At 22.0% G+C, this 19,542-nt stretch overlaps 7 protein-coding genes across 7 annotated transcripts in view; 2 read left to right on the forward strand and 5 right to left on the reverse strand. All coding sequences in view use genetic code 6, as the record gives it.

The window, feature by feature from the left end:
• The window catches only part of TTHERM_00643580 (pumilio-family RNA-binding repeat protein, putative), a gene marked incomplete at both ends in the record, with an annotated part of 4,669 nt that extends 2,801 nt beyond the window's left edge, over positions 1-1,868 (reverse strand). The window contains 4 exons of the mRNA XM_001015377.3: positions 256-684; positions 1,057-1,160; positions 1,522-1,549; positions 1,706-1,868. Coding sequence (XP_001015377.3) covers positions 256-684; positions 1,057-1,160; positions 1,522-1,549; positions 1,706-1,868 — 724 coding nt within the window. The remainder of the gene's footprint in view (positions 1-255; positions 685-1,056; positions 1,161-1,521; positions 1,550-1,705) is intronic.
• A 75-nt stretch (positions 1,869-1,943) lies between these two features.
• On the forward strand, positions 1,944-2,609 carry TTHERM_000643601 (transmembrane protein, putative; the record flags this gene model as incomplete). Its single annotated transcript, XM_012797500.1, has 1 exon — positions 1,944-2,609. The coding sequence occupies one exon, from the start codon at positions 1,944-1,946 to the stop codon at positions 2,607-2,609; it is 666 nt and encodes a 221-aa protein (XP_012652954.1).
• Positions 2,610-4,571: 1,962 nt separating this feature from the next.
• Positions 4,572-7,108, reverse strand: TTHERM_00644590 (tetratricopeptide repeat protein; the record flags this gene model as incomplete). Its single annotated transcript, XM_001015379.2, has 6 exons — positions 4,572-4,823; positions 4,882-5,019; positions 5,077-5,166; positions 5,224-5,499; positions 5,603-5,771; positions 6,054-7,108. The coding sequence occupies 6 exons, from the start codon at positions 7,106-7,108 to the stop codon at positions 4,572-4,574; spliced, it is 1,980 nt and encodes a 659-aa protein (XP_001015379.2).
• Positions 7,109-8,312: 1,204 nt separating this feature from the next.
• Positions 8,313-10,852, reverse strand: TTHERM_00644600 (protein kinase; the record flags this gene model as incomplete). Its single annotated transcript, XM_001015380.1, has 4 exons — positions 8,313-9,323; positions 9,386-10,020; positions 10,220-10,651; positions 10,735-10,852. The coding sequence occupies 4 exons, from the start codon at positions 10,850-10,852 to the stop codon at positions 8,313-8,315; spliced, it is 2,196 nt and encodes a 731-aa protein (XP_001015380.1).
• A 1,006-nt stretch (positions 10,853-11,858) lies between these two features.
• TTHERM_00644610 (transmembrane protein, putative) lies at positions 11,859-12,914 on the forward strand. The gene is made up of 2 exons (XM_001015381.2): positions 11,859-12,083; positions 12,208-12,914. The coding sequence occupies exons 1-2, from the start codon at positions 11,904-11,906 to the stop codon at positions 12,817-12,819; spliced, it is 792 nt and encodes a 263-aa protein (XP_001015381.2). The 5' UTR covers positions 11,859-11,903; the 3' UTR covers positions 12,820-12,914.
• Positions 12,915-13,134: 220 nt separating this feature from the next.
• On the reverse strand, positions 13,135-13,615 carry TTHERM_000644629 (hypothetical protein; the record flags this gene model as incomplete). Its single annotated transcript, XM_012797501.1, has 2 exons — positions 13,135-13,529; positions 13,609-13,615. The coding sequence occupies 2 exons, from the start codon at positions 13,613-13,615 to the stop codon at positions 13,135-13,137; spliced, it is 402 nt and encodes a 133-aa protein (XP_012652955.1).
• Positions 13,616-16,377: 2,762 nt separating this feature from the next.
• TTHERM_00644630 (hypothetical protein) lies at positions 16,378-18,628 on the reverse strand (the record flags this gene model as incomplete). The annotated part of the gene is made up of 2 exons (XM_001015383.3): positions 18,083-18,628; positions 16,378-17,979 (listed from the first exon to the last, which is right to left on the reverse strand). The coding sequence occupies exons 1-2, from the start codon at positions 18,512-18,514 to the stop codon at positions 16,378-16,380; spliced, it is 2,034 nt and encodes a 677-aa protein (XP_001015383.3). The 5' UTR covers positions 18,515-18,628.
• Between the last annotated feature and the right edge of the window lie 914 nt (positions 18,629-19,542).

Genomic DNA, 19,542 nt, shown 5'->3' on the forward strand with positions numbered 1-19,542 from the left:
CTTTGTGGCCATAATTTCCTTAAATATATTAAAAAATTATTTCTATTAAATCAATAAAAAATTAATAAAAATCCTTAACAAATAAATTTTAATAATTAATTTTATTTTTAAACTATTTTTAAAAAAAGTGTTTTATTTAAAAAATGTAAAACAAATTAAATACTGATTTTTATAAAATTCTATTTTGAATTAAAATTCTAAAAACACTCTTTAATTGCTTTGAAATTTATACAAAAATAAATAAACTCATTTTACCTGATTCAAGCACATTCTAAAGAATAAATTTATAATAGCGATTAGTAGAGAATTTAATTAAATTATTTTTTATTTCATTTTCGAATGTTTAGAATTTGTTTTTTTAGTACTCCTCCTATAGTCTTTTTGAGTCATTTTCTTCCTTTTTGAAATCACAGTAAGATGGTTCATCTAGGTTTAAACTTGTAGATTTTATGGTTGTATTCAAATTGGAAGCAACACTTTCACTGCTGTGTTAGGATTGATATGAATAATTGCTATCCTTGAAGTGTTGTTGATATACCTATAAGTTTTGCTAAGAAGACTAAATGTTTTGAGAAACTTGTGTTTCTTGATTATTTTCGAGACTATAATTAGAATCAGCGTTTGTGTTTACACTTGGATTAAAGTTTAGGTTTTTGAATTTCAGTTTCTTCTCTTTAAGTGGTTCTTATTTTTTACATAAATAAAGTAAGCTGATAAAATAAAATAAAATAATATTTTGCATTTTAAAGAGGAAATTTGACTTTTTTTGAATTAATAATTTTTAATTAAGCAATTTAGGTTAAATTTTACTTCTCTAATTGATTTTTTAATCAATTAATAATCTCATTACACATTCAAAGCAAGAGCTTTTTCTTAAAAATGATGCTTTTTAATATTTTTCTTTGAAATATGAATGTAAAAATGTTGTTTTTACAAAAAGCTACTAAATTTCTAAAATCTTATTTATAAATTTTTCAAATTAAGTAAGAAGAAAGGGGTTTAGTTAGCTGAAAATACTAAAATTGCTTGAAATTCTTATAAATAAATATCTTTTACTTTACTACATGGGAGAGGAAGAAAGATTATCAGAAATAGACTTATCCCTGTTTAATTCATCGCTATTGAATTAGTCGTGCTTTGACTAATTATTTGCTATGCTTCTTTTTAATAATATCAAAAAATGAGCTGCTATTCAATGCTATGAAAAGAGAGAAAATAATTTAGACTTTTTGGTGAATTGTCTTTGTTATTAATTTATTTATTTGTTTATTGTTGATTGTTTTGATGATTCCTAATAAAAGATTTTGGAACAATTAAAGAAAAAAAATTAATAATGCAGATTTTTTTTAATTAAATTATGTTTTTATCAACTCTAATTATTTCATTCTGCTTGTTTGTTTGTTTGCTTTATTTATTTATTCGCTTTTGATAATAATAAAAATCTTTTGTTTAATTTTTGTTGGAGACCGACACAAATGTATCTTTTTTCACACTTGCTTAAACTCAGAAAATGATCTTTACCTCTCATGTTCTTAACTGTTATCTTATCCTAATCATAATTAAATATGTTTTAATAAATTTTATGCTTAGCTTATATTCTTTCTTGTTGCTAAATTTTTGCTTTCAGTTGATTAAATTGAATGATATTTGATAGTGGTGACAAAGCAAAAAATGGTAGAAAGAAATTGAAATCAAACTTAATTACTCTCTGTTTCTTCTTGCAAAATATACTTAATTATCCGCGGATTGATGTAGGTATAATGAACTAAATTCTCCTCTCTATCGCAATCAGCAGACTTGCTTCTATTGACGAAGAGGTGAGGAGAGTCTCTTTGAGAATACAGCTATATCAAAATCTTTCTACTCATTGAATTTACACTAACTATCTTTGTTTTTTGTTATAAGAAAGCAAAAGACTATAGTATGCGATAATCGATGATGATATGCTTAATATCAAAGTTTGCAAAAAATAAATTATATATATATAACAATCAAACAAAAAGCAATTAATCAATCACCCTTTAAAAATAAATACTAACAAACTAACTATCTATCTATCAAACTATATAATACAATTAATTATTTATATTATATTTTATCTTATTTCTTCCTTCCTCTTTCACACACAAACTGAAGTGCATCATCAAACATAATAAGTCATATTAATTTACATTTCTTACGAAATTCTCCTCTTATATTCCAATATAAATTTTTTATCTTTTCTCAATCTTTCAATCAAAAATCGATTACAAAATTTCTCGTTTACTTATCGCTTTGCACCAGCACTTCACTTTTTTCATTTTCTCATTGTAAATTCATCCTTCTTTGCTACAATTATTTATTCACCACATTCTAAATCCAATATTACGACTATGTAAAACTATGCAATTTTATATAATAAATTCTTCCTTTTTTACTTATAATTTATTTCTTGCAATTCTACTAGCAGATTAGCTAAGGCTTGCTAATATGAGGTCATCTCTTTTCTTTTATGCTTTAATTAATTTAGCACTTTTTTCAATTAAACGGTACCTGATAATCTATTTATAGAAAATATCTCATCACTTTTCATATGTAATCTTGTCACTCATAGATATAACCATTCCTGATGAACTGATTAATTCTAAATTATTTTTCACAACTAAGCAAGCAATTTTTTAAACAGGAAACAGTTTATCAAAAAGTAGAGAGTAGAAAACTAATTTTTTTTTTAAGTCTGTATCTTTCTTTGTAATTAAGGGTAATAAGCTAAAAAAGATCTACCAACCAATTAATTTAGATATAAGTAAACGAACAAATCCCATCTTTTAGCTATCAAAAACTAAAATACAAAATCCATATTTAAAAAAGGAAATTCTACTTTAAATTGAAAAAAAAAGTTTTGAATATTCATTTTGAACAGGTTGAACATAATTAAAACTTATCAAAAAATGCCATATTCATATTTATCACTTTAATGTTTGTGTTTGCTGAAATTAAAAAGTAACATTTGATTAACTTTTAAAATTCAATAAATATCTTATATTTTTAACCATAAAAAAAGATATTTCTAATCTCTAGAAATTGTCTATTTCTCCATCAAAATATATTGGCGTTCTAATTTAATTTTGCTTTAAAATTTATTTTTCTTACATTAAATTACTTAACCACTCAATGATTCATTTAAAAAATGTATCTAAACATACAAAATTCTATTGCATTTTAAATGCTATAATTATTTATTTATTAATAATTAAAAATTACAGCATCTTTATTTCATAATACAAAAACTCTAAAATAGATAGGATTATACCTATATCATAAATTATAAAAGTTCTGTAATAAACAATAAACTGTTTATATCTATTTTTACTTTTTCCCTTTTTTTGTTGGTAAAATAAATATATTACTATAAATTGTATTTAATTTCTAAAATTAATTTATTCAAATACAATTAAAATTAAAATTTTTAGTATGAATAATATATTATGATAATATCCTTTCATTTTTATAATTTATAGAAAAAAATGATAAATTTTCAAGATAATTAAAACTTGAAAATAATCTATAAAAATAAAATAAACCAACTTACTCTTTAATGTGTATAAAAATCAAAATAAGAGTATTTTTTGGATGTTTTATTTTTTTTAAATTGAAATTTAGTGAAGTGTTAACTTATTAGTCAATCTAATTCTTTTAATAATGTAATCCACAAAAATAATTATTTTGTGCCTTTTATTAATCCATTTTTAGATTGCTCTCAAATACTTTAAGGAAATGAATGATTCAGTTTATTTATGAATTTATTTTATATCTTGTTTGATAAATTACATTTGTTTGATTCATTTTTTACACAACATTTTAAGATTTATAAAATATTTTTTATATTAGAAAAAATTCAAAATAAAAATAAAAAAATTTTTAAATCTTTTAAAAAAACTCACAATACATAGTAGTTAATTTAACAATAAAATTTATCATGAAAAACAAAAACTCCATAATTTATCTCTCAATAAAAAATTGAAAGATAAATTCATAAAATTAATTTTATTTTAAGGAATAATCAGGTAATGTACATATATAACTATTTATTTTATTATTTTCAATTTTTAAAGTAAGCCTTATCACCATTTAATTATTTATTTAATTACTTACTTAGTCACATTTTCTTACTTTTTAAGTTATTTACATATTTAATTTATTTAGTTCTTTTTGTGAATAAAATATATCCATGTAATTAAGATAAAGTGGAGTAAATTATTGATAGTTTATAATATGAAACAAATTATTTAAATAATACTTCTAATATTAAATAAGCTATGTTATTCTGAATTAAAACTTAAAAATATAAATAATCTTTTTTTTGTTTGGAATTTATAGAAAATACCAAAAAATTTAATTTTTTATGATAATAATATTTAATTTTATTAACCTAATTGAATACTATTTTAATTTAGCTTATTTTTCATAATATTTTTCTCTTTTTTTTGAATTTTGAATTTGTCAATAAGATGTTTTTTAAACTAGATAGTTAATAATATAAATAATGAGTAATTATAAATGAATAGATTTTATTTATTATATGATTAAAGTCAGTTATTAACATTATCGTGGTTTTATTATTGTTTTTATTACTCTTACTTCTTCTACTTTTCATCAGCTTCTTCTTCCAATCTTACACAGAAATTATATGTTTGTAAATCATCTTCTTCATCAAAATCCTCATACTCTTCTACAAAGCAAGGAGTTTAAACTAGTTGCTCATACTATCTATTTCCTTCCATTATTCCTAAATTACACATTGATAAAGCAGCTGTCTTTCTATCTTCAAGTAGTGTGGCACACTTTAAACAATAAATAATATTAAAAAAATTCATTCTATTTCTTATAAATATTTATTACTTCTATAGCATCCCTCAAAACCTAGATAGCATTATCTGAATTTCTTATTGGCATTTTTGATGTGATTTAAGTGATGTGAAGAAGGCAATCTAGCTATAATTTTTTATTACCTATTTTCATGCTCAGTTCTCTGCAACTCTTTAATTAAAAAATAATAATTATTTATTTATACTTTAACATTTTAATTTATTTAACTGTAAAGCTGTCGAGAGCTTCTTCATACTAATGACTCTTGAAGTAACTTACTCCCAATTATCCATAAGCTAAACATTTACTTTCTACTTCCTAAAAATAAAAATTAAATTAAATATTGATTATAAATTTATGCATATTTTTTTTTACTTCTCTTTATTTTGCCCAATCAAGAGCCTTTTTAAAATTAACTATTGATTCAGCTAAATGATCAATCTTTCTGAATGCTATACCTATATTATAGAAGCCTGCATACGAATTTTCTAAATCAGAAAGTTAAATATTTTGCTCATGATATTCTATACATTTTTCATAGTTTCCTATATTAAAATAATTAACAGCTATTCTGTTTGCTCCCAAAGCGAGTCCAATTTTATCCTCCATCATTTTAGCACAGGTGAAAAATTGTTTGTAAAACTTTATGGCCTATTTTAGATTAAAAATTGTATTTAAAAAGTTTTCAAAAAGTATTTAAATTTCATTTTTTTTTCAACTTTTTATAATTAATTAATTAACTAATTTATATTACTTCATTATATTATTTATTTGATTCATAAACCATTCCCAAATAAAAGCTTAAGTGAGCTTCTTTCTATATATCTCCTGCTTGCATTCCAGCTTTGGCTCTGACCAACAAATCCTTTATGTTGCTTTTGCTGTCCTTAAAGTTATGAGTTAAAGGCACAGAAGGGGCATACCTTTTTTAAAAAAAAGTATTTCTCTAAATATGATTCAAAATTTTAAAAATTGGTATTTATTTCAGTTATAATTATTTAATATCTCTCTATTAATTGATTAATTAATAATTATTCTCAAAAATATTTTATTTATTACTTAAGAATATTGACTTATAAATTCAATTGACAAATATTTCGTCAAAAATTTTAGTTAATACATTCTTATTACTCTTTTTTTTCCAATTTAACTTGAATTTCATAAGCTGAATTTTAAATCTTTATCATTTAAACTTTAAAAATTACCCATTTCCTGGCGTTAAGGGAGATGCGATTGTGGCATTTGGAAGGTCTGGAGGTTATACTTATATTTATTGGTCAAAGAAATACTCATCTTTTGGATGAGTTGTATCTAGCTATAAGGTTGATTCAATAACTTAAATATTTTCAGTTAATAGCTTTTCTGCCTCTTTGCGAGGAGAGAAATTAAATTTGCTGTTGGTTTTGGCAAGAATGTCTTCTTTTAAGGAGGCATTAGCGCCTGTTAAAGTCTTTCCCATATACTTTTAAATGTTATTTATTTATTAATTATCAAGAAACTTAGCGTTTGTTTTCATTTTTTCATTTTCTTCATTATATATGTGGAGAATCTTTTCATATTACTTTGCTCTGTCATGATGGAACAGATTCTCAAAGTCCTTTTCCTTTTCTTTTAAATCTTCTAACTTCTTCTCCTTTGGTGCTACAAATATCTCTTTAAACATCTAAAAATCACTTTCCTGCCTCCTTAGAGGTTTATTTTTAAATTATTGAGGCTATTTTACTCTGAAAGCGCATGGCTATAAATTTTTGAATTCTTTAATTTTTTATTTTTCATCTATTTTTGCTATTTCAAGTTACTCAACCTTTCCTTCTAAGTCGACTAGGACTTCCTTACTTACATAAGTAATAGGTTTGACCTTCTCATTAACATTATAACGGGAAGGTAATAACGGTTTAAAAGTAGGATCTTTAAAGGGAATATCTATTTTACTTTTAGTCATAGGAAGTGTTGAATGTGAAGAAAAAAATTTATTTGAGCTAGTTTTATTCATAGCATTTTTAGAAGGAGAATTCTGCACAATCCTAAATCTCTTTGACTGGCTTGTCTTGAGATATTCTCTAGTTTATTCACTCTACAGCTGACTAGTATTTTAATTATTCTCAGTATTATCAAATGACTGAAGCTATTTGCTTGCGTTCATAGCATTTTTAGAAGGTGAACTCTAGCCTAACCTTTTAGATTAGCTAGTCTTCAAATTCTCTCTAGCTTAATCTGCTTTAGAATACATATTAGCATTTTAACTATTTTAGGTATTCATTTTATAACTAACTCTTTGTTGAACCTTTCAGTCTATAAATACTTTATAAATGCTCCAATCCAAATTTGCAATTTTGTTCTATACTACTTATGAATTAAATAGAATTTGGATTCTGCTAAATAATGTCTATAAAAAATAAATTCTAGCTATCCTTTTTTGCTTTGCACTTTACAAAGACTATTTTTCAAATGATGTAACTAATCTTTTAATTACTTTATATATATAATTGATTAAGAAAATAAATGCAAAATAATAATACAAATTGAATCAGCTAAATAATTAATGTTCATTTGCTTAAAAAATATAATCATTAATTAATTACTAAAAGCTAGACTATTTATTAGATATCTTAATATATAACTTAAAAAATATTTATAACTCACTCATTGTATATTGTATGAGTGTGTATTGTATAAATGACTAAATTTAAAGTATAATGGCACATGGTACTATGCCTGTCAAACTAACATATTTGTCTTGATTAAATTAATTTCTACTAAAAATTCTAAAAAATAGACATTAATTTATAAACAATCAATAAATAAATATTTGATAAATAATTTAATTAACATATTAAAAATCTTAAAATTAGTAATTTTATTTATTAAATTTAGTTTATGTTTCTGATACGTTTTTTATGTATATGAATATATTTAAATATAAAATTGTTTAATAATCTATTAATAAGTTTAAATTTATCTACTAAAAATATTCTATTTAAATAACATAAATTTATCTTATTTTTAATTGACTTTGGCATTTAAATTGTTCTAACACAATAAGTATATAATTTCAACTAATTAGATTTTTTCTAAATATTGTTAAAAATTTTAAATTTAATGAATTAAATATTTGAAATGGTATTTAAATTTTAACAACAACTAAGCTATTAATTAAAAATTAATTAATTTCTTTAAATAAATAAAATAATATTAATGATATTTATAATTTTCTGTTATATGTTTTATCAAATAAATAAGTTAAAAAATTGATATCAGTAATTAAAAAGTTATTTTATTAATTAATTATTCACATATTTGAATTCATGAATATAAGAAAAGAAGAAAAATATGTAAAAGAGTAGAATTGATATTATGAATAAATAATACATAAATACATAATTAGTTGATGATATATTGGTTTATTTTTATTATGAGATATTTCTTTTTATTTATTTATTTATAATAAAATATTTTTTGCTCTTTCAGAAGTTTGGATTTCTTTGCAAAACTGAATTAGAATAGTTTATTGCTTATTGTATTGTTTGTTAGGCATTTGGTACACTGCTATTTATATAACCTTAGTTTTATGCCTGTTGCTATTAAAATTGTATTTCCTAAGGAATCGCATTCTAATATTATGTAAATTGAGCAGAAGTACCTGAGGAATTATTTTAAGGATTTTCAAATGAACCAGTTTGAGAAACATTGTTATTGTTTAAACCTGATAATTGGAATTGCTATACGGGAGCAAAGTTCTATTGTTAGACAGGTTATTAATTAATGTTATTGAATGAAACGGACTAAAATGGCTTCTCACCTACAGTTTAAGGATTTTGATAAATTAAGTTTATTGGTGAGTAAGTTAACTATGTGTTGTTTTAGTTATTGCTTGGGGTAAGTGTGCCATTAACTTAATTGTTATTTTATTGGTTATTGTGAGGTGTATTTTCAGTAGCGATGCTAGTTACATTATAATTATTTTGCTGTTATTGTGACTATATTTGGTTTAATGGAATTTGTTAAATTTGTTATTGGGGTTATTGATTTAATCCTACTTGATTTTGTTAAGGTTGTTGTACTTACACAGCTATTTATGATGAAATACCAAAAGTATTAGCAGAATTTATCTATGGATTTTAAATAAATGAGCTTGTGTTTGATGGTGTCATCACAACGAACTATTAATTTTGTTGTTAAGATTATTACTGTTAACCGCTACTTTGCTACTACAGTAATGGTATTTGCTGTGACTGTTACAAAATTTGCTAAGCTTATTGTTGTTGTTATTATTAGATCTAAAAAGATTGTTAATTTATTGCTTGCTGAGAAATCTATTGCTATTAAACTATTTATTGTTAAGGAGGCTACTATTGCTATTACTAAATATTCCCATTCATTTAAAAATTCACTGTTGATTAATTTGGGCTAAACACTGAAGGAGTTGCTACTTATTAATAGTTTTAGTTAGGTTGCATCATCGGAGTTACAGCTGCCTATGAATTTTCATTTAAAACAGATTAATTATTTTCAATTAATTTAGATAAAAAATATTTACTGAAGTGAAGTTAGTTGGGGCATTGCTCTGCTAGAAGACAAGCTTTGAATGTGCTAAATAGCTTTTATCAGGAGAGTACTTTACTGCAGACATAGCAGGTGATGTAGATTGAACTACGGATAGAGATTGGTTTAATAAGTTGATTCCTTATGCATTTGCTGGGTTGAGATTGTAAACAAGAGAGGGATTAATACTAACTCCGCTCTAAAGAATTAAATTTTAATCTGGATGTACATAGTTCTATTTAACAGTGATGTAATCTGCAGAAAAAGGAGTTAAAGATTAAATTTACTGTCTGTAAGGAGTTAATATTGCAGAAATTTCATGGAAAGTAGGTCTTTAGAACTCCTCTCTGTTGAGCATTTCTCTGATTAAATTAACAAGGAATCCTGAATACATAAGTCTTGCCTTTTACAGAAAATCTTCTATCAAATTATATCTGATTTCGCAAGAAGAGTAATCATAAAAATTGAGTGCTTTAAAAAGAGAGCAACATTCTAACATAGTCATACCAAGTGAGTAAACATCTGACTTAAAATGATTATGGGAAGGTCTTTTCTCTTTATTTGCGAACGCATTCATTAGCAAGGGAGAGAGATAAGGAGTATCCCCATCAAAAAGTGCTTTTGCATAACCTATTTTTTAATAATATTTAAAAATTGATTTATTTATTTAATCTTCTTTTAATTGCTAGCTATTTCTTTATAAAGAATTAATCTTGTTATTTTTCATTCACTATCTTTAAAAAAAGCAAGCCATTTTTTTGATTTTTTAGTATGTTTAATTGCAAAATAACTTTTTATATTTTAGATTCAAACAAAAAAAATTTTTTACCATTTTTAGACTGATTTACAATGCCATTATCTGCTAATTTAACTTGACCTGCAACTGTTAAGAGAACGTTGATGGGTCTAATGTCTCCGTGATAAATTTTGTTTGACTCAAAGAAGGAACAAGCATTTACTATTGAATCAATCAAATACCAAATTTCAGGTTCGGTAAAGTACTTCTATTCAGGGAACCTCTTTTCAAGTTCTTTCTCTAAATTCAAGCTATAATACTCATAATAGCAGTTTATTTTAGAGAAATCTCCACAAATTTGAGTTTCTGAATGCTGATTAAATCCTATCATCTTTAAAACGTTTGGATGGTTAATCTTTATTCTTCTATTGCATTAACGAAGGAATTAGTTGTAATTTTCCTCGTCCCCACACCAATGGCCCTTTAAGAAAACATACCTATCTGTTCCCTTCTCTTTGTATATTTCTATTTTACAATAATAAAGAGTTACGATTAAGAAGTTGTCAAAAAAAAATTATATTTAATTAAATAAATTTATTTATTTTTACAAATGTCACCAAAGCGAGGGTCCTTCTTTTCCCTAACAAATGTAAAATCCTTTTATATTTTTGATGCAATGTTGTTAGAGCCACCATCTCCATCGCTTGAACTAATATCGTTACCCATTTATACTTATTTAAACCTTATTCTAAACTTTTATAATTTATATTTCTTAATCTTTTGCGATAAAAATCTGTGATTATTTTCAATAATTTATTTTTTTAAGATAAAATTTCTTTTTATTCAAATCAATTTATTAAATTTTCTTTATTAACTACTAATTCAAACATAGCCTTGGATTTAGTCAATCAATAAATAAATCAATTGATTAATTTATTTATCTAGTTAGTGCTGTTAAATTTTAAGTTTCCTTAGCTGAAATTCAAAATCGCCATAAATTTCTTATTTCTAAATAAAATTTATTTAGCTGCATAATAATATGTAATTTAAATTTTTTACACTTATTTAACTTTATTTAATAGCATTTTATCTAAACTCAATAACCATTCAATAGCTCTAATACATATAGAAACAATAAAAAAATTAACACTTTTAAATTTACTGTAAAATCAAAAGCAAGTTTAAAATCCTATAAATAGATAAATAAGTCAAAATAGATTTGCATAATTTTATTTTTTATTTAAAATCAAAATATTTTTTTAAGCTTAACTTATTCATTTTTTTATATATTTATTTATAAAAGAAATAGAATAAAATTTGAGTTTAACTTTATTATTTACAAAAAATAAAAAAATATTAAAATTTAATATTCAAAATTAAATAAATTTATAAAAATAATTTTTTATTTTAATAATTGTTTATCTAAATTAGAAGATTTAAATGTGTTAATGGAAACCTAGAAGAAATTAAGAAAAACGAATTTGAGTTAAATTTTAATTTCTATTTTAAGTTTAATTGAATATTTTTTTAGGTTTTTTTTGTAAATAATAATAATGAAAATAATTTATAATAAATTTAATGGATAAAAAATTAAACAAACTAAATTTAAAATATACATTTGCAAATTTAGTGCTCATAAATCTTAATTAATTAAGATATTTTTTTAATTGTAGGTGTTAATTGTTTTTCAACGTTCCTATCTGAAATTAATAGAAATTTCTTAAGATATTTTTATAAATAAGTAATTAGTTAATTTAGTGAAAAGTAATTGTTTTTAATGATTTCTTTACATAGATTATAATAGATTAGTTTAAAATAAATCTCATATAGCAAATATGGTATAAGAATTTTGCATCAAAACTAAATACCAAGCAAATTATAGTACTGCTTCAGTTAGAGCAACAAAGATAATGAGCCATAGTAAAATTAAGATTCAGCATAAACTAACAAAAATTTAGTAAAAATTAATAAAATATTCTTATAAAATGTTTTTTACTGTTTTTCGAATTCAAAATTGATTTTACTAAGTTTTAATATAATTAAGAATGTTATTTATAAGCGTAAATTTTTAAAAAATATAGAGTTATGTTGATGAGTTGAAGTAAAAAACTAAAAATTAATTGATACAAATCAAAATGCAACAAATTGCTGAATCTCAAAAAACTAAAAAGGAATATCGTGATGCAGTCTTATTTGAAGAAATTTTGAATACTTAAAAAATTATTCCCTTGTATGATTGCTATGGAAAAGTATTTAGACATGAATTGATAAAAAATTTAATTTTTGTTTTGGGTGGCTTTGGAATTTTGTACTATTTCTACAATGATCCTGACTCTAAGCCTAAAAAGAAAACTTTCCTTTGTGCTTTAACTTTGTCTTTTATTGCAACTAGAGTTCTCACTTATCGCCGTTTATAAAAGAGTTTTGTTGATAAGATTATTTATGATACTACAACTTAAATGGTCACCTTGACAAAAAGGACTTTTTATGGTAAAAGATTTGACCAAGAACTAAACCCTGCTTTACTCTTATTTACAAATGACAAATCTTTGAATATGAGAAATATTAATTATATAAATATGGAAACATTAGAAACTTATCAAATTGGATACGATTACGCTTGGAAAAACAAGGCCCTATTTTCTCACATCCTAGAATAAAGAATAGAAACTATCAGAAATAAAAAAAATTGATTTTAATTCTTGTAATTATAATTAAAGCTATTGTAACAAAATATATTAAAATATCTATTACCCTAGAGTTGAAAATTTTAATTTTAGATAACTATAATTTATATTCTGATATTTTAACTATTATTAAAATTATTAATTTAAGCAGCTATTTAATTACTTTACTAATTAATATTTTAATTTAATATTTTTTGAATAAAATCTTTAATAAGATTTATCTTATTATTCAAATAAATATTATGTAAATAATACATCATGAACAAATACATTTTTAAGATACTTTTTTTTTGAATATATAAGGAAGGGGATAATGAAATATCAACTATTTTTTACTCTCCCTTTTACTAAAATCAAAAATATAATTAAAATTATTTTATTTGTTTTTTAGTTAGAGTTAAAATAGAAGAAAACTTTTTTTATCTAGCTGAAAATTGAGAAGGGAAATGGCAATTACCACCATAAATTTTTTTTTTTTTCAATTAATTTCCTAACCACATTTTTATCATTATTTTGAATTTTAATATGATTTAAAAATATTATTTATTGATAACATAAGCTAATTATTTTAAACATTTTATTTTATATTTAGAATATATATCCTGACACTAAAACAATTTGTTATTTTTTAGAAAAAATCTTGACTGACTGAATGAATAAATAATATATTTGTTTGTTGTTATGTTTTATTGATTTACTAACTTCAATTGCTGTCCCTAATTATAAATTAGTTAAAAACAAAATTTATAATTTACTTTAAATTTTTTTTAAATTAAAAGATAAAAATAAATTAACTTATCATTTTCTGATTGATGAGGCATAATTTTATCTTCTTCTTAACTCTATTCAATTTCTTTTTCTTCTTCCCCTTCTGAATTAGATTCTTCACTTAATTCAAATTATTCTTCCATTTATAATTTACATTAGATTAGTCTTTACATTTTATAAACTTATTTTTTAAGTTTATTTTATGACATTTGATTTATAAAATTTTCACTATTTCAAATAATTTAAAAATAAATGATTTAGAATGCTTTAATAACAACTTTTCATGATTTTAAAAATCTCAATAATTTAAATTAAATATTAATTTAGTATTATTAGAAATCAATCATAAATTAGTTAAGGTTGAATGAAATAATTATTTTAACATATCTTAAAATTTAATAAAGTTATGAATAAATGTAAATAAACTATTTTTACTAGAGATTGATTGTTAAAGACAGTAAATTAATACATTTTTATAACCAAAATCCTAATTTTGACACACCTTTTCTTCCAATTTAATTGTAGCTTTTTAATAAATATGTTTGGTAAAATGATTAAATAGAAAAAATATCAAGAAAATAATAAATAAATGATAAATTAGTAAAAAATTAAAATACGAACATTTAAATTTAAATTTCAAATAATAAATAAAAATGAAAGAAAAAAAATAGAAAATAAAAAATCATCAAATAAAAGCCATTAATTAATTTTACTTTCAAAAATTAAAGTATAAAAAATAAAAATAAATGTATAGTATCTACAAGAGTATGAGCGTTAAATCTTAGAGATTAGTGTACTTTGCTAAGTAAAAACCTAATTTAGATATTCCTTCATCTTTAATTTCATTGTATCTATTTTTTATTAGTGTTTTTTAGATTATATAAAAAATATAATAATAAATTATTTAAAAAAAGGAATATTAGGAAATAATTTATTAATAATTTAAGATTTTAGGAAATAAAAACTAAATAAGTAATTTACTAAATATTAAGATAAACTACCTTAAATTTTAAAAAATAAGCTTAAATAATAAAAGATAAAACTGATTTCCGTGAAAGCGCACATCTCAAAATATATTTTGAGCTTGACCATATTTCTTCTCATTTTAGCAAAACTACTCATTACATTCAAAATTACTTTTTAAAAATGTGCTCATTTTAAAATATATTATTTTTATGCACTGTTTAATAGAATACTATTTAGATATGTGTTTAATATTCTTTATTAGAAAAAGTAATAAAAATATTTTTACCCAAGGTTTAGCTTAATTTTGGAGAGATTAGTACATTTCATTAATCCAGATCCTAAGTCTGATGTTCCCTTTACACCAATTTGATTATCACTTACATATTTTTAAGGAATGTTATAGAAAATAATAAAAAATTTAAAAGAAATAAAATTATCTAGAACAAATAGAAAATAAAAATTTAGAAACAAAATCTAAAATAAATTAAAATTTATTCATAAATGGATTTTAGTGAGAAAATTATAAAATAAATAACCATTCTAAAAATAAATCTATTTTCTAATTAGTAAATATATTATACTGATTAAGCAAATAAATTATTTCTTACGCTAAGTAGAGAGTTAAATTTTAGAGTTTAGAGCACTATGATAAATAAAAACCTAAGTCTGATGCTCCCTTTTAGCCAATTTAATTCCCTCTTTTATATTTTTGAGGTAGAGTGAAACATATTTTTTGAATAAATAAAAGTAAAATAATAATTTTAAAATCAGAATGACTATTTAAAACTTAAAAAATACATTTTTGAAAAAAAAAGGAAATAAAAAATGTAAAAATAAGCAAAATCATTTAAGTCTATGACTATTTTCTTTCTTTTTTATTCATAGCATAGGTAGTAATGTAATTAAAATAAATTTACTAGAGGCTGAGTGTTAAAATTGAGAGATAAGAGCACTTTGCTAAACAAAAACCTAAGTCTGATATATCTTTACCACCGATCTAACTTTATCTTTTTTTTATATTTATATAGAATTTAGTTAAACAATATCAAAATAAGTTTTAAAAAAAGGTATTTATTTTATTTTATTTTAGAAAGGATTTGAATTAAAAAAATTAAATATGGTAACTTACTTGAGGTCAATATTAACATCTAAATGAGATGATAATTAGGAATTTTAAAACTTTTTATTTTTTAAAAGAAAATTTATTTTATGAATAGCATTTTATGAGTTAAAACATAATTTTATGAAATAATTCATTTATACTTCGCTTAAATTATAAAAGAATTTTTTATTTTATTCCATCATTTTTTTATTTTATTTTATGAGATTCTTATTTAAACAAATAAATTAATTATTAAATTCATAAGAATTTTTTAAATCTTTTAAATAAAAGATTAATACAAAAATAAATTGTAAAGAGATACAAAAATAAACAATTAAATCTGATAAAATTTAAGCGCTAAAAACAAAATTTTTTAACCAAAAATATTTATTGTAATTATATCACTAAATAGAGTAACCTAATTATGTTCTTTATTTAATTTTTAAAAACATTTAATGCCTTTTCTCAAATTTTGTATGAAAAAAATTTTTTTTTTAACAAGTTTTCAAAAACATTCTAGGAAATTAAATTTTTATAAATTATAAAATTTTTCTTCTACTTAAATATAAGTTTATAGTACATACATAATAATAAAATAAAATAAATGCTTTTTAAAGGTTTTGTGTACATTTAGAAAAATACTTTTGTTTGAGTAAAATTAAGAAGTATTTTTTGTGTGAAATAAAACTAATTATTTATTTATTTATTTTTGTTAAGGATTTAATGTTTCAAAATTTATTATTTGTTAAATAGTTATTGTTATTAATATTTCTTTAATAAGGGCTATTTGTTTCTTGCTTATTAGAAGTTACAAACGACTTTGATCTAGTTTATTTTTACTAACTTTATATTGTTTTTCTTTGTCTCGTGTATAGTTCATCTCTATTTAGCATAATTTCGCCAAAGTGATTAAATTTATTTCTATTATTTTTTGCAACATGGCTATCTGCTTCAGTAGCAATTAGAAATGCACTATTATTGTTGTCTAAGCTAATTTTCTTTTAGTTTTTAGGCTAGTACATTGAAAGATCAAGTTTATTTTATGATATTTTTTGTGACATTGTATGTTTCTCTCTTTTAGGAGACTTGCTTAATAATTCTCTGTTACTAGGCAGAGAAGCTTTTACTGAATTATTCTTTTCTGGACTTGAACTTAATCTGTCGTTAGAGTGATCTAATATATCATTTTATTCATTATTCCCACTAAGATTTGTTTTACTGGGACTTTTGGTTTTATTAGAGGTGGTTTATAATTATTAATCTAATTATTCTTTAGCTTCAAAGGTGTGCATATTGACTTCTTAATTTAATTACACTTCTTTATTAGGAATTGAACTGCTATCCTTATTTGAAGTAGAGTCGTGCTCATAGATGGCTGAATAATTCAAATTTGATTTTTTATTGATTGTTTTGGAATTAACACTTTTGTATATATTTATATATCGAGTGTTTGAAATAGTTGTATTTTTATTTTAATTTGAACCATCTTCGTTTTTATAGATATTTTTTTGATTCTTTGGCTAAATACTGCTATATTAACTCCCATGATTTTAAGAAGTTTACATGTAGAAATTTTTATGATAGTTTGTTTTATTCATAATATCTATATGATCTTATTGAAGTATCTAAAGAGGATTCACTTTATTTTAAGAGTATTGTCTGTACCTGCTTGCTTACATATTTTTCTTGATAGGAGAGATAGAATTCTGCGAGCTTTGCAGCCCAGAAAAATTTCCTATGCTAGTATTCAATAATTAAACATTATTGCTCTAAGCAATTTATAACTCAAACTAATTAGAATCATAAATGTTTTTTTATGCTAAGCTAACAAATATTGGATATTTTGATTCTATTTCTTCAGGTTTTAATTCTTATGCTTCATCTATTTAATGATGCAGTTTATCACATTATACTTTAGTTCTCTTGTATTAGTCTAAAAGCTACTTTTCTATTTCTTCTAAGTTTTTAATCTACTTCTCTTTCTACTCTTTTATCAGTTGTTCTTGCAAAATTTTATTGTTGTAGTTCTCTTTAAATTATTTGTATTTTTCCTCATGATAAGACTGTAATTTCATTTATGCCTGCTGCTAACTTATCTTGACTTTATCATGTTTGGATCTCTTAAACTAATGAATAGTGCTTTAAAAGTAATCTCTCATTTAACCAAGTTCTCTTGATTGATATTTAATTTCTTAGGCATTCTTTTTTCTCCCCTAAATAAGTTGTTCCTGATTCTGCGTTAATTTTTATCTGTTTAAGTCTTTCGACACTTCATTTTTGCTTAAAAGCTCTTCAATTTCCTTTTACTTTTTCTATCTGATTATTTCTTTCTAATTAGGCATTCAGTTTTTATTAAAAATAAAAATTTAAAAGAATGAATGAATGAATGAATGATTGACATTGCTAATAAAGAATAAATTAATCTATTTTTACCATTTTGCATTCAATTTAATATCTTTTCTTATTTTCATATAAACTTATAGCTTTATCATACAAATCATTTGTCTTTTTCCAAACATTCATTTATTAATTTTATATAAACTATATTCTGTTTGCGATTGACTGCAACTCCTGATCATTATGCTTATTCTATTGTCTATATTATTCAAGCAATATACTCAAATCCTAATTAGGTTCAGTATTTTATACAAGATTGTTGCTAAAAATTTAAGAATTATCTCTATTAAAAGATGAATCTCTTTTATTGTCTAAATCTACTTATTTCTAATTTTAATTGCTACTTGTTGTGCTATTCCCTAAACCCTTTTAGAATGGCTTTGTAGAGTTGCTTCTGAGAGGAGGCAACTTCTTCTTTGGAATTTCTGTTAGGAGCCTAACGTTTTCTAAAATATTCTCCTAGCTCATTAAAATAATTTTTAAAATAAATATCTTGCTTTGTATTGAATTATCCGCAATACTATTTATTCTAACTAATATTTGTAAAATAAAACAAAGGAAATTTAATTAATGATCAATATTAATTATTAATATTAAATATTATTAAATTTTACTACGAATGTTTTATTTGTATTCATTCATTCATACATAGATACATACACCTTATACTTTAGTTAAAGTATGTTGCAGTAAATTAATTTACTAATTTTAACTAGAATACTTTATATTAAATTAAATTAAATTAATTTAATCTGATTCTATTTTTAAATCTTTTAATATTTTTATAAGCTATGCTAAATTATCATTTAGTTTTAGCTTTTAGAAATAAACGAAATTTAAAATTAATCAAATCAGTTAATTTACTTTAGAAAATAATTTATATTATTTAATGCAATAAAAAAAAAATGAATTTTTTTTTATATTAAATAAAAATTAAAAGTCATTCATAATTAATTAATTAAGTTAATTTAAAATAGAATAAAAATGTTATTTTTATTTACATATATTTACCATTATTTGTTTGCAAATTCAAACCATTAATAAATAGTATTTTAGCCAAATTTAAATCATCAAGAACATTTTGAGTTAATTTTTTATTTTTACAGACAAAGACTTATTTGAACTACCAATAAGATTATTTTTTATTTAGTTAATAAAAATATTTCTACTTTTTGATGAATATTTATTTATTACTTTTAGCTTTTAATTAAACTTTTTAATTAAACTTTTTAATTATACTAATTTATATTTTGGAAGATGATCTTTGAAATTAAAATGTAATTAACTAATATTTAATATAAAAAATTAGTTTAACTAGAGCCTTTTTAATTTTGTATAGGTTATACTAATTAATATTTAATTAAAAGAAATGAAGACAACTATTTAGTGTAAAAAAATATTAGATTAAATTTTTAAATTTGATTTAGTTAGTTAGTTAGTTAGTTAAAAAATTATAGATATTCAGAAAATATAATGAAAATTTATACTGGTGAAAA

This window comes from Tetrahymena thermophila, assembly GCF_000189635.1.
Source record: "Tetrahymena thermophila SB210 genomic scaffold scf_8254653, whole genome shotgun sequence".
Classification (NCBI taxonomy): domain Eukaryota; phylum Ciliophora; class Oligohymenophorea; order Hymenostomatida; family Tetrahymenidae; genus Tetrahymena; species Tetrahymena thermophila.